Source organism: Branchiostoma belcheri, unplaced genomic scaffold (genome assembly GCF_001625305.1).
Source record: "Branchiostoma belcheri isolate BF01 breed outbred unplaced genomic scaffold, Haploidv18h27 scaffold51, whole genome shotgun sequence".
In the NCBI taxonomy this organism is placed as follows: Eukaryota; Metazoa; Chordata; class Leptocardii; order Amphioxiformes; family Branchiostomatidae; genus Branchiostoma; species Branchiostoma belcheri.
This window is the reverse complement of record NW_017804143.1, coordinates 2093956-2107131: the sequence shown is the minus strand read 5'-3', so window position 1 is coordinate 2107131 and position 13176 is coordinate 2093956. Positions and strand designations below refer to the sequence as shown.

At 44.0% G+C, this 13176-nt stretch overlaps 2 protein-coding genes across 2 annotated transcripts in view; both read left to right on the top strand.

Annotated features, from left to right (window-relative positions):
* Window positions 1-4476, top strand: part of LOC109480598 (GTP-binding protein RAD-like) — a 13243-nt gene extending 8767 nt beyond the window's left edge. The window contains exons 4-5 of the mRNA XM_019782831.1: window positions 2179-2383; window positions 2927-4476. Of these exons, the coding sequence (XP_019638390.1) occupies window positions 2179-2383; window positions 2927-3246 (525 nt within the window). The 3' untranslated portion in view covers window positions 3247-4476. The remainder of the gene's footprint in view (window positions 1-2178; window positions 2384-2926) is intronic.
* Window positions 4477-5187: 711 nt separating this feature from the next.
* LOC109480456 lies at window positions 5188-11356 on the top strand. Its single transcript, XM_019782646.1, has 5 exons — window positions 5188-5275; window positions 6808-7389; window positions 7806-8005; window positions 8762-8989; window positions 9491-11356. The coding sequence occupies exons 1-5, from the start codon at window positions 5188-5190 to the stop codon at window positions 11165-11167; spliced, it is 2775 nt and encodes a 924-aa protein (XP_019638205.1). The 3' UTR covers window positions 11168-11356.
* The last annotated feature ends 1820 nt before the right edge of the window (window positions 11357-13176 follow it).

Here is a 13176-nt window from a genome sequence, read left to right as displayed (position 1 = left end):
TTCGGCCAATTTCTACATTTTTCCAGCGATCCGCGGTGCCTGGTAGAGGCTAGGTCCCGAAGGTTCGGGCGCCAAACAGGCTCACAAAGTCACCGGAAGCGGAAGTGACGTCAGCAAATGTCTGGAGAATCAGTGTAGATTCGTCACCTAACTGTCGGTGTTTTCTCTAGAGGACAAAATGCTGCGTAACGTTCAAGGACAATGTCCTTGGTAACGCCAACGTTGGCGATTTTTTTTTGTATAGGATAAGTAGACATCCCACGTTGCTGTTACTTATACATGTATAACCCTATCCTAAAACCTACACTAGACAGCATTTGGGTCGCTCCCTCGCCCTCATTTCTTTCCTTCCCTGAAGAAAATAAGATTAATACTACCACGCCAATATTCGGGTTACACCCTTCCGGCATTTGGGTGAACCGTTATAATCTAGGGTGCTGTAACCGTAATAAAATCAACGAGGGCCACGAAAAATGGCTACGGATTGGAAAACCTGTCATATTCCATATCTCTGAGGGCCAACTAAGGCCACAGCAAGTAATATTTATTGATGACATCAGCGCGCGCATTAATTTTCACCTGATTTTGGAGAAGAAAAAAAAGCAAGAATTTTTGTTGCCCTCTGACAGTGGTCAACGGGCCGAAAATGGACAAAGATGTCTGTTGCCATGCCGCAACGTGAATGGCAGATAAATATGAAGAGAGGAGACAAGACTCTGATTTATTGTTTTGTCTTTTACCTTTTTGCGCCCTATCGCATTAGATTTGGAGTCATCCATAAAATTTATTTGCTATGGCCTATTAAAACGGACAATGCTGAGGTACGGTTTGGATGGGATTTCTTTGGACCAAGGCAATTTTCATACTGACTCCACTGTTGCGTTGTCGAAAATTGAGGCATATATTTCACACATCGGACATATTAAAAGTCAGGCAACTCAAATCTCTAAAACATTTTGAAAAACTTAAAATATTGTTTGCCATAAATATATGGCTATCCACGGATCTTCACACATTCATAACGTCCGTTTCCAAATGGAGCCAGCCCCTGAAACACGGTTGTTTGATCTGTGTTCGACGGGAAAATTCCTCTTCCGCCAACGCCCGTTTTAGACAATGCGGAGTGGAATTGCTTCGGGGCGACGGAGACCGATTGAGCCTAATGTACCCATTGACAAGATGATTGTCGGATGCGCCCGCCGCACTTCCAGCGAGAGTTTAACACTTAAGCGCGGAACATTCATTACATGACTCTAGCCGTCATTTTCTGTGTACATTTCTCCATGAGTCAGGAACGTGTATAATGCACATTTTATGAACATGCAGCATTTTGAGGCTGTACGTTCCAAAACGTTGTTTGTTGTTGATATATAGTTATTTTTTATTATTTGCAGTACAATGGAATAAGTAAAGAATTATATAAAAGAACAAACAAACAATTTGCAGGAGGGGGTAAGAAGGTTGCAGAGCTTATAGATAGCCCTCCTCTTTCCGAAACAATTAATATAGTTATGATTGAAAAGGAAAAAAAGATTGGCAACGAAAACTAATACATATTAATGGATATCATGAAGCTGATTTAAAAATTGGAAATTAAGTACGGAAACAAAGATACAGCAAAGACAACTACTAAATATAAATGGCTTAGAAAAGCAGCTTGCTAATGATAAACATTAACGCCTGGAGCTATGGTAAGCGTTACGCCATTCTGACAAATGGCCAGACGCAGGTGTTTTCTTTCGCTCCAGAAATCAGGTCTAATGTGAGAGAAAATTGTCAGCCCTGCGGGGAGTTAACGAGTTCGTGGTTCCACTTGTTTTTTAGCTAACGCACATAGATGGAACGTTGATCTGTCCTTGGTGCTGAATGACCATCAGCTCCACCAATGAAAAAACGTACTAAAATACGTGCCCTCAACCCGAAACTTCGGCTCTTTATTTCATTTTTTTTTCCAAAAAAAAACAATTCCAGTCAAAAACCGTGCTAACTACTAGTACTTTCAAATGTGATAACTACTTTCAAATGTGGTTGTCTCAGTGATACACACCGAAACGTAAGCAAGGTAGGAATAGTTTGGTTCTGTAAAAGAAAATCCATAATATATCCTATACTCTACCAACCTGATGAAACCACTCCCGGACGTAAAAATCATGTTTTCCATCAACTGTGCCTGTACAGGAGCTGTACGATTCTGACGACGAGAGTTTTCTGAATGCCGGGGACGCCTACGTGCTCGTCTACTCGTCCACGGACAGGGAGAGCTTCCGTCGGGCGGCTGACGTGGCGCTGTCGCTGAGGAGAGCCAAGAAGACGGCGCACACGCCCATCATCATAGCCGCCAACAAGAGCGACCTCGAGCGGAGGCGACAAGTGTCGTCAGAAGGTAACTCATTCCTAGTACTCGAAAAGTAACATTTGAAATGTTTGCCTTCGCATATGGTCTGCTCTGTTAATTCTTACTCAAACACATTCATATATATAGTCAGACATGAGTCTAAATCCCTCCTGCTATAAAATTGCAACATGGTGTAACCCAACACTAGTTACAACGGTGACAGACGTCTGGTTCAGGTCATTGACCTTATTTGTTTGGAGAAGAAGAAGAAACTAAGCAAAAACAATATGTTTTCCTCCGGTAAACATAATCACAAACAGAAAGGATTTAAACTGATGTACACGACTTGTCAAAGCCTTTTTTGTTCTAATCAGTGCAAAGTGAATCTCGACTTAACATCGTATATCGATGATTTTCGGTTCAATATAATGTCACATCAATTCCCCTCGCTTAAGTGCACAGCACATTTGATCCCAAAATTATCAGATACATTATACATAATACATAATTGCATGGTACATAAATTAGAAAATCTCTAAGAGTTCAACAAGCCTTCTTCTGGTTTCTAAATTGCATTTTCCTACTTTTCAGAGGGTGTGGAGTGCGCGGTCGGTCTTGACTGCAAGTTCATCGAAACTTCTGCGACCTTCAACCACAACGTCAACGAGCTGTTCGAGGGTTCGGTGAGACAACTGCGGCTGCGCACCGAGGCAAGGCGACTGGCCAATCAGCAGAGGCGGCTCCGGAATAGAATCAGGTCGGCCAGGAGGACGGAGCCAATCAGGGAGCCCGAGAGGGAGAAGAGCTACTTCGAACGCTTCATGGACTTTTTGGACAGACTTCTCAGCAGTAAGAAAGATCGGGTGGCAAGAATGAAGGCGAAGTCTTGTCATAACCTGTCTGTGTTGTAAAAAAAAATAACAGTCTGAGAGAGAAACGCAGGAAAATAGCTGTAATTTTCTACTAGATGTGAATAATATATGGTGGCAAACGTGCTAGATGCACGCACCATATGTAAAGAGAACTATTAATGATTACTAATGCAAATAGCGTAGGGAATACAATACAAATCGGGGTTCGTTTGAACTTTGAAGTCATATAATGAGCAATGCGTTGGTGAACATTAAAGCAATGAATGTGTAGCGAAGGATGTATAGACTGGAAGGCTAGGAGATGGAATACGAAGAATGTTACAATTATATCAAGCAAATGTTTTGCGGTAGGTATGTTACTATAAACTGGAAAGAGACAGTAGAGGCATTTCAGAGCCAAGAGTGACGAAAGAGACTTGTGTGTAGGATTGAAATCACTTTTGTTGCAATACTGTATATCGAAGGAAGGTTAAATATATAGCCTAGACATGACACGGACTTACGACAAGATCTCAACATATAAGTCATTCCGATGTAAAGACAGTCTACCCTAATCAGTAACAGAAAAAAGGAATGCAATGTTTCAAAGAGATAATTTGTTCAATTTTCTGAGAGGGAGTGCGCATAGTCTATATACCAGGCTACAACTTTCAACCCAAGACTCAGAAATAGCGGGATCTTGCATTGAGAAGCATGTGCTTGTGTGGAGGAACTAGAGGATACTAGAGTACACGGAAGCTGAGAATTTGCATGATGACAGGCGTATCGTAGTGGACAGATGGATCGGCCTGATTACTTGCGCCACCTAGCGAATTTTTGAAGAACTGGACCCGAATTTTCCGGGAGATGTTTTGTTTAATGACTTGACATGTTAAACCTCTGATGAAAAAGATATCATTATGAAATATGATTCGTAGAAGCGATTTTTTCATCTAAGGAAATATTGATGTATAATCGTATTTGTTATGTTGCCATATTGCGATTTTTGTATAATAGTTCATCGTTTTCAATCTTAACTTACGTGTGAGACGGTGGTATGTAATGTGTTATCAGTTGACAATACGTTAATTTGTAGCTGGGCTACGAGTCTGTTGGTGCTCGGTTCATGTGGACATATACATGACATGGGCAGACGAACAATAGGGAGTTGAGCCCTTTATATTATATTATATTACAGTTACTCAACTTCAGAATTGATATGCAAGAAAGATTGGGTTTTGGATTTGGAATGATTTTCTATGTTTATAATGCACTGAATATAGATGAGAAGTTTTCTACATAAACAAGCGTGTTGTGTGGATCTTTGCCGTGTGTGCGTCCTTCAGTCGCGTCAGAACATAGAAACATTCGCGCGCACACACACACACACACACACACACACACACACACACACACACACACATACAGGCACACACACGCACACGTGTACACTCATGTACACACAAGTACACACACAGGGTCCTCCTCAAGTCTAGTCAAACACTGAATATCTCGAAAACATAATCTCCGAAACATCTGCTTGGATAGTAGAAAGCACACCTACAGACCGACATGAGTGAAATTCTGGTTGGTTAACCAAGTACACGTGACTTTAACGTGGCAGTCGGTCAGAGACCTTGTTCAGTGCCAACCTTGATACTTTGTTCAACCAATGGAATGTCACCTCCAACACTCATGAATGGAACCTGTTTTTATGTCTAATTTGCATAAATGGGAAAGTTCAATGCTCCCGTAATCACCAAGTTTGCCAACCTTGACATTGTGTCGAACCAATGAAGTGTCACTCCCAACACCCATGAATGAACGAAGTCGCATGTTAATTTGCATACATGGGACAGGTCAGTGTTCCCATAACTACAGTGTCACACACCATTGGCACTCCTTCGCAGGAAGGCAGGGAATTGCTCTGAAAACTAGATCAGTTTCTTTAGAGGCGACAGGAAAAGGAGACGAGAAAAGATGCTGCAACGAGTCCTGCAAATGACTGGGGGCAGTGGATCCCGGTCCAGCGAATGGGGCATGGAAATGGCGACGCTGGGCGCTGTCTCTTCGGACAATTCGACGAAAGGTACGGCAGCCACTAGTTACTACATGTATGTAATCTCCAAGCAGATGCTTCGGTGGCTACAAGATACAGTATCAAATTGGCCAAGCAGTATACAGTGGCCAGACTGTATCCATTTGCCACCCAACAATGTATACAGTCTGGCTAATGGATACTGCCTGGCCAATTTGATACTGTATTTCGCAGCCACTGAAACATCTGCTTGGAGATTACATACATGCACTGCTCATAACCCGTAAGGTGTAAGCATATCGTTGCATTCACATCGTTGTGCTTCTGTTGAATATTGTCCAGTTCTGATAGTATGCGCATGGACGTTGTGCTTGATGAGAAATGTAAAGATGTGTGTTAATTTTAGAAATACGTGTTGTCTGTTCGTTAGTAAAATAAACTTTTAAAACACATACCAAGATCATATGAAAGGGACCACTGAGGTTAGAACTTCTCATGTCAACAGAGAGGGAGGTTAAATTATATATCTGAGAAAAATGCGTCTCCCATACAAGACAATGTGTAAGGTCTCATGATTAGTCTGTGTACCCTAAGACCGCCGCATTTTAAGGAGTTATTGAGTCCTTCTCAAGAATGTATTGAACACCTGTGTATCTTCGTGCATACCTCTGGGTTTAATGATGCTGCATCAGTTTTGTTCATCTTTTTTTTCATTATGACTGTCTTGGTATATTCGGTATAATCATGGGGGTTGGTGTTACACCTGAAAGATCATCTATTTTTAAACGTTACTATGGAATTAAAAACAAAGAATCGCAGTAATGACTGTCTCATCCCTTTCTGTGGGCAGTGTTTACAAAACGAAAGGCATTGACTGTGCCCGGTCTACCAGAGGAAAGAAAACGAAGGCTTTATTTATAGGTAAACATCTGTACCCCTGCACCCTTTTTAGAAAATCGTGTTCCGCCACACATTTCGTCTTGTGCAATCGTGCGGACTAGCTTCTACAAGTGTGGTCGTATGGGAAAATCAAAGAATAAAAGGAAGGGTGTCAAGTACTGGTCCCGGGTCAGGCCCCTGACACACATTCGGAAACTTCTTCCCGACCATCAACCAAACATGGTCGGCTTAAGTTCTGGAGCAGTTCGGCCTGATTTAATCTTCGACTACCTTAAATTTCTATACGAATCGGGTCAAATTTGAAGTTAAAGGTGAGTCAAATTATTTGACCCCCGAAAATGCCCAAACATTGCTGACCTGCGGAGTGGGCCGGGTGAATGTGTGTCGTGCGGACAAAATCAAAACAAACACAGGTAGGGTACCCACAAGTGGTCAATGATGTTTGGGGACTAACGTTATGTATCTTTGTAGCTGGTATAACCAGCACGTCGCCAGAACGTAGCCTGGGTGCCATCCTATTTGTATGCCGGGGCTCCCATACTCGCTTCCAAACAACTACTAGTTGTTAGTGAGCGAGTATGGGAGCCAAATAGGATAGCACCCAGGCTAGGCAGAACGTACATCGGACGTGAGAAAAAATTTCCCCATGTCTGATTCTTTTGCTTTTTGTAAAATTCTCACAGATGGATCCTCCGGGGATGAGGATGGCAGGAGGAGCGCGATGATAGACCACAGTCTGCCCGCGGAGTTCAACTTCCTCCTCTGCCGCCTCTGCTACCGTCGCCTGCACAATCCCAGGATCCTCTACTGCTGGCACGTCTTCTGCCTCCGCTGCATCAGCCGCCATCTTGGATCCGAGAACCAGCTCAGTTGCCCTCTGTGTGGAACGATCACCCGCGTACCAAAAATCGGGTTGGACGCGCTGTATCACCGCGCAGCGTCGTTTCTTTCGCGGCTTTCGCAGACCTGTACCGCTATTTCGGTTTGCGATTTTGATCTGATAATTCGAAGGCACCACTGCCACCACAGGGCGAAAACCTTCCGCGATCCTGCGCAGTGTCTGTTGCCCTGCACGAGGGTGTGTCGAAGTTGCGATGAGTATCTGTGCGAGGAGTGTTCCCCGCTGCATCTCATAGAGATGCACCTCAGCAGGAACTCCATCTGCCCTCAGCACGGCGAACCGGAGCTGTCCTTCTGCGAGGACTGCCGTGAGATGGCCTGCGGCATCTGCACCGAGTTGGAGCACATGTACCACGACATCACAGGTCAGTGTTAGAAATACATGTACCCACCTTCCTAGCCATGCCTTCAAGTACCAGAGTTATCAACCAAGGATTGAGGTGTTCAAGAATTCATTCTTTCCTAGAAGTATCGCAGAGTGGAACTCGCTGTTACCAAGTACAGTAGGACCATTAGATAGCTTTAGATAATTAGATAACAGTCATTAGATAGCTTTAAACAATGTCTAGAGTTAGATGTTCATGGGTTAGGTGTAACAAGTCGGTGTAACGTGCCTGCGAAGCTGGTGTGTTACGCCGAAGGTCGGTTATACCGGCTATATGCCATGGTCTTAAAATTTAAATACATTTACAGAAAGTATTTCTGAATCGCAGAACAAAATTTTGACATTCTGCAATATTGCAGAACACTAGTACTGAAAAAAGGATTTCTACCACTTCAGGTCTATCCGAAAAGGCCGAGTCCTACAGGTCGGAGGCGCGGGACCTCATCCGCAAGTGCCGCGAAGGTCGGTGGAAACTGGACGACGACCTGCAAGCCACGGTCCAGAAGGCGAGAGCGGAGATCCAGGAGGAGGCTAGGAACGTGATAGAGTCTCTGAGCAAGGCGGTGAGGGAGAAGGAGAGCGCGTTGCTGGGCAAGGTGAACATACTATGACCATTGATATAGGGCAATATAGGGCAGTTATTGGCATGTTTTCTGGTAGCCTGGTGTCCAGCCTTGTTAGCTTTAGTCCGCTTCCCAAGATCCGCTCTTGTTGGCGGGGAGCGGACAAAAGCTAACAAGGCTGGACACCAGGCTAGTTTTCTGGTGGTATTTTGGTCCTGTACCAACGCAAGTCGCTAGCAATATTTTACCTTGATATCATTCTGTTAACTGAGATAATTTCTATGTTATTGATCCTTATGTTACTAGCAGGTGACATTCATCCCAACCCGGGACCAGACAGCTGTAAATCCTTTAAATCCCTGAACATTTTGCATGCAAATGCTAACAGTTTAACTGCTGGTTCCAAAGTGGATGAACTCTTTCTCCTGGTAACTAAATTTAATTTGGCTTTTCCAAAAAGCTCAAGCAACTGGATATGATTTTGGAAATGGTTAGAAGTTTCAGCTAGTATCCACTAGCTTTCGTCAGTGACTGAGAGACCAGAGGGGAAATGCAGGTTTATAAGCAAAAACTATTGACTTTCGACTTCCAAAAAAATTGTCTTCGCTTTATCTGCATATCCATCAATAGTCCCTCAGTCACTGACGAAAGCTAGTGGATACTAGCTGAAACGTCTGACCGTTTCCAAAATCATATTCAGTTGCTTGAGTAACTGCTTTTTGGCGTATCGTATTACCTGGATGTCTAACCTTCATCGACGTAATTTGGATATTGTTGCAATATCTGAAGGTGGACGACTTCGCGATGGAGATGTGGATAAAAATCCAGGAGGCGAAGCTGCAGCACGGCAAGCGGCGCACGGACGAGCACGAGGGTCTGATCGAGCTGGGGCAGAACCTGCTGACCTGCGGGAGTAACAAGGAGATCGTGCAGATCCACCACCACCTGTGCCACCGCCTGACGGAGGCCATGGCGGGACAGGCGCCGCAGGACGTACCCGAGCAGCTGCTGCAACAGGTGCAGTTTTATATATATATATCCGGGTTGGGATGAATGCCACCTGCTAGTAACATAAGGCTCAATAACATAGAAATTATATATACAATCTTACCTCAACTGACAATACTCATTTTCACTTGAGTTAAGTGAGGAAAGTATATATTTCTATTCCAACATGCAATCACACGGCTGGTGACGGCACACTCACGTTTCTTTCACCACTTATCACCAACCGCCACCAACACAGGGGACGATACAATACTCATTTTCACTCATTATAGAAAGATTCTTTATTGACACAAAAAACATTAAAGGACAGGGACTTTTGTATATGGTCTTCTACAACTAAAGATCTAACAAAGCTAAATACATGTGTGGATAACGTCGTCTTACGTACAGAGTATATGTATCTGCGGTAACAACAAAGGTTTAACAATTCTCTAACATGTGGTCTCTAAGATCGAAACATTCTTTAATGTATTTTCCTATCTGAACACTGTATTGGTTATATATAAACAGGTGGAGTTCGTCCGGCATCAGACTCCAACCCTGGACGAGGAGAGGCTCCTCGGCAAGGTGTCGTTCTGGGACCCGAGCGCCGCGGAACGGATGAAAACCTTCAGGCGCAGGAGCTTCATGCCGTCCTGGCTGTTGGACGAGTCGGACTCCGACCCTGGAGAGTTCTCCGGAGAGAGGAGAAAGTCGTCGGGAGCCGCTAGGATGATGGAAGCCATCATGGACATCGGACGGAAATACCGGGATGAGATAGGTCGGAAGCTCTCCGGGGTGTCTCACGCGTCTGATGAGAGTGGATGTGACAGCAGTGACAGCCACCCTCTGGAACCTGCCGACCGCCGGCTGTCCTTTTCCAGTAGGAATAATTCCAGCAGGAATAGCTCTATCGTATCGTTTCCCAGCAGGAAAAGCTCCATCGACAACACAGATGAAGACCAAAGCCCTCCAGACCACGGCATGATGCGTCAAACTCAAACGAGGTTCAGGAGGCTAAGCGTTCCGGCGTTAGGATTCTCAGTGGGATCTCTGATGACGTCGTTAAAGAGCGGTGACCACCAGGAAGACAAGGCCAGAGAAGGGAGGGCAAAGACGAGAAGGTTCTCGTTGTTCTCGTTGACTCGAAGCAGAAGTCTGCCGAGACGAAGTTTACCAGCAACAATAGATGACGAGGAGAAGATTCAGACGACACAGCGGAATCCTTTAAGCACACAGAAGAAAATTCCGCTTGAAGGAACCCCTTTCTACGATCTAAACGAACCTTCGAGCGACAGCAACGACGAGAGAGAGCTGGTGGAAACGAAAGAAGAGGCATTCTCTGAGGAAGAAGAAGAAGAAGAAAAAGAGGAAGACGGCGAGGCACGAAGTCAAAGAAGCAACTACGACTCGGACGGCACGGAGAAGACAGCGAGAAAGAAGAAAAAGAAATCCAGGCTTGACAAACTTTTTAAAAGACGCAGAACTATGCCGAGGCATAATGATATGCCTTCCTCGGATCTTGAGGATTCCGTGCGGGCGTTCCTGGACTGGTCCAAGACCCGACGGCGCAGCATGTCTCTCCCCAGCAACCTAGACTCCGGCTATCACGAGAACAAGGACATCCCCTCGCCCGTGGAGGACGGCAGCAGGCTAGACGCGATGCGGTGGATAGGGAAGAGGAAAGAGGACGTCCGACGGTTTCGCAAGCGCTTCGGTCGCATCGGTGGGAGCGTCCTCAAGTCACTCAAAGGGAAGGACGAGGAGTTTGAACAGGAGCAGGTACAGGCGAAGGTGCACCCCTGGGATGTCCCCATGTCTCGCCGCTCAAGCAGCACCGACGAAGAGGTGACGCCTGTCCCGCAAGGGGCGCCAAGAGAGAGGAGGCGGTCGTTTGGGCAGAGGTTGCCTGTCCACGGTTTTGCTTCCACCATGAAGACTCTGTCGGAAGAGGACGGCTTGAGAGACAACGTTAAGGAACAGAGCGAAGGGATGGGCGCCCAAGCTCCCCGGAAAACGGGAGGCTCGGAGTCATCTGACGAAGAACAGGACGTCTTTGATTCTTCAAGGAGGCTACCGAGTCGCTTCAAGACGAGAAAGGAAAGCAGCGAGTCAGAAGAAGGAAACGTCAGCGCGCCAGAAATCTCAATCTTCCATCAGCTTCCAAAACCCAGACCCGCCAGAGCGAGGCGATTCAGCGTGTTTTAGAAACAGTCGGTGCCTGTCACTGCCTGACCAGTAACCGTGTCTGCTGTAGCTAAGTGATGTCAAGAGGTCACACATACTCCCACAAGAAAACGCTCGGAATTCTTAACACATCTTGATCAACCTTTCTAAACTAAATATAGAGATGATAAATCATTTTACCTGTCAGAATAACTTCCTACACAAAGGAGAGTGGGGAAAATATGCCCAGCTGTATTGATAATTCCCGACCAACAACAAACAAAACTTGAAGTACAAAATAGATATGGTGTTAGTGTTAGGCTTCTGTTGAAAAGTAGTATTATCTCTGACTCTGACAAGTGTTTCGTGCAACAAAGTGTACAACAATTCTTGCAAAGATAGGCCATAGGCCGAATCAATGTTCTTTCTTTATGTGATTGTAATCTGAATACTGAAGCCCTTGCCGAATGTTACCTAATACTAGTAGTAGAATATTAGCAAATGATAGAATATTAGCGAATGATAGAATATTAGCGAATGATAGAATATTAGCGAATGATAGAATATTAGCGAATGATAGAATATTAGCGAATGATAGAATATTAGCGAATGATAGAATATTAGCGAATGATAGAATATTAGCGAATGATAGAATATTAGCGAATGATAGAATATTAGCGCATGATAGAATATTAGCGAATGATAGAATATTAGCGAATGATAGAATATTAGCGAATGATAGAATATTAGCGAATGATAGAATATTAGCGAATGATAGAATATTAGCAAATGATAGAAAAGTAGCATGTACAGGAATCCATCTTCTTGTAGATACCCCAGAATTTACCTTTATCAAAGTTTATGTAGAGTATTAGTCAAGACATTTTCTCAATCGTATCTAAGGCTGCCTAGGCTAGTCATTTAGATTATCCTAGAATAACTTCTGAACAATATTTCGGAGTAATGCATTGATGCTCTTGTTAACTCTGGCACAAGTACTCTAGGATATACTGTATATACCGCACCTAGTTTGATATGAAGAGATTGGTACCTATCTATGATGGGCCAGTCAAAGTGCTGTCAGCTCTTAACGTAGGAAAATCAACACTGATCCTGTGGTATATATATATATATATATATACATCTGTGAAAGGGAAATACACATTCTACGTAAATACAGTATGTGTCAACTATCTTTGCACGAGTTATTAATACGAAATGTACGAAGTGTTCGTACTCGAAAAAAATACCACATTTCATCCATCGACTCACCTATCATTTCTGGACTGTCCCGTTCCTTTTGCTACTGTTTATTTGTGGTTACAAAGTTGGAATGTTATTAATAAACACAAAATGACATGGCACCGTGTATATCAGTCAACTCATTCTCTCAGGTCGTTGACCCTCTATTCAGAAGAGCCGTGAGAACGCTGGCCTATGTTACATAATCGTTGGCTGCCACGGGCTAAGGTTATACGTTGAGAATTTTTTTTAATTCACATATATTTATTGAGTATGAGGCAAAAAGCAAGAGTTGCTTATATGACACCTTCTTTCAAAAGCATACAACGAGTATAAAACACATTGACAAGATACATGCATACAAGAATACGTTGGGTATCAATATGAGCCTCCTTCTCTGGTTAGGGTGCAAATTGTATCCTCTCAGAGTCTCAGTTTAGTCGGCTGACTCCTCTGGCATACTACACACCACGCACGAACGCACACTCACATGCACACACACACACACACACGCACATGCACGCACACACACACAAACACACACACACACACACACACACACACACACAGATGAATCAGGTGCACGTTATACATCTATCAGTAGATGTCGCTTTTGTCAGTGTTGACGAGTAACTTTTGTCACTGCCTGACCAGTAACTGTGTCTGCTGTAGCTCTTACACACACACACACACACACACACACACATGCATGCATGCATATATACATACATACATACATACATACACACACACACACATACATACATACATGCATACATACATACACACAAACACACACACACACACAC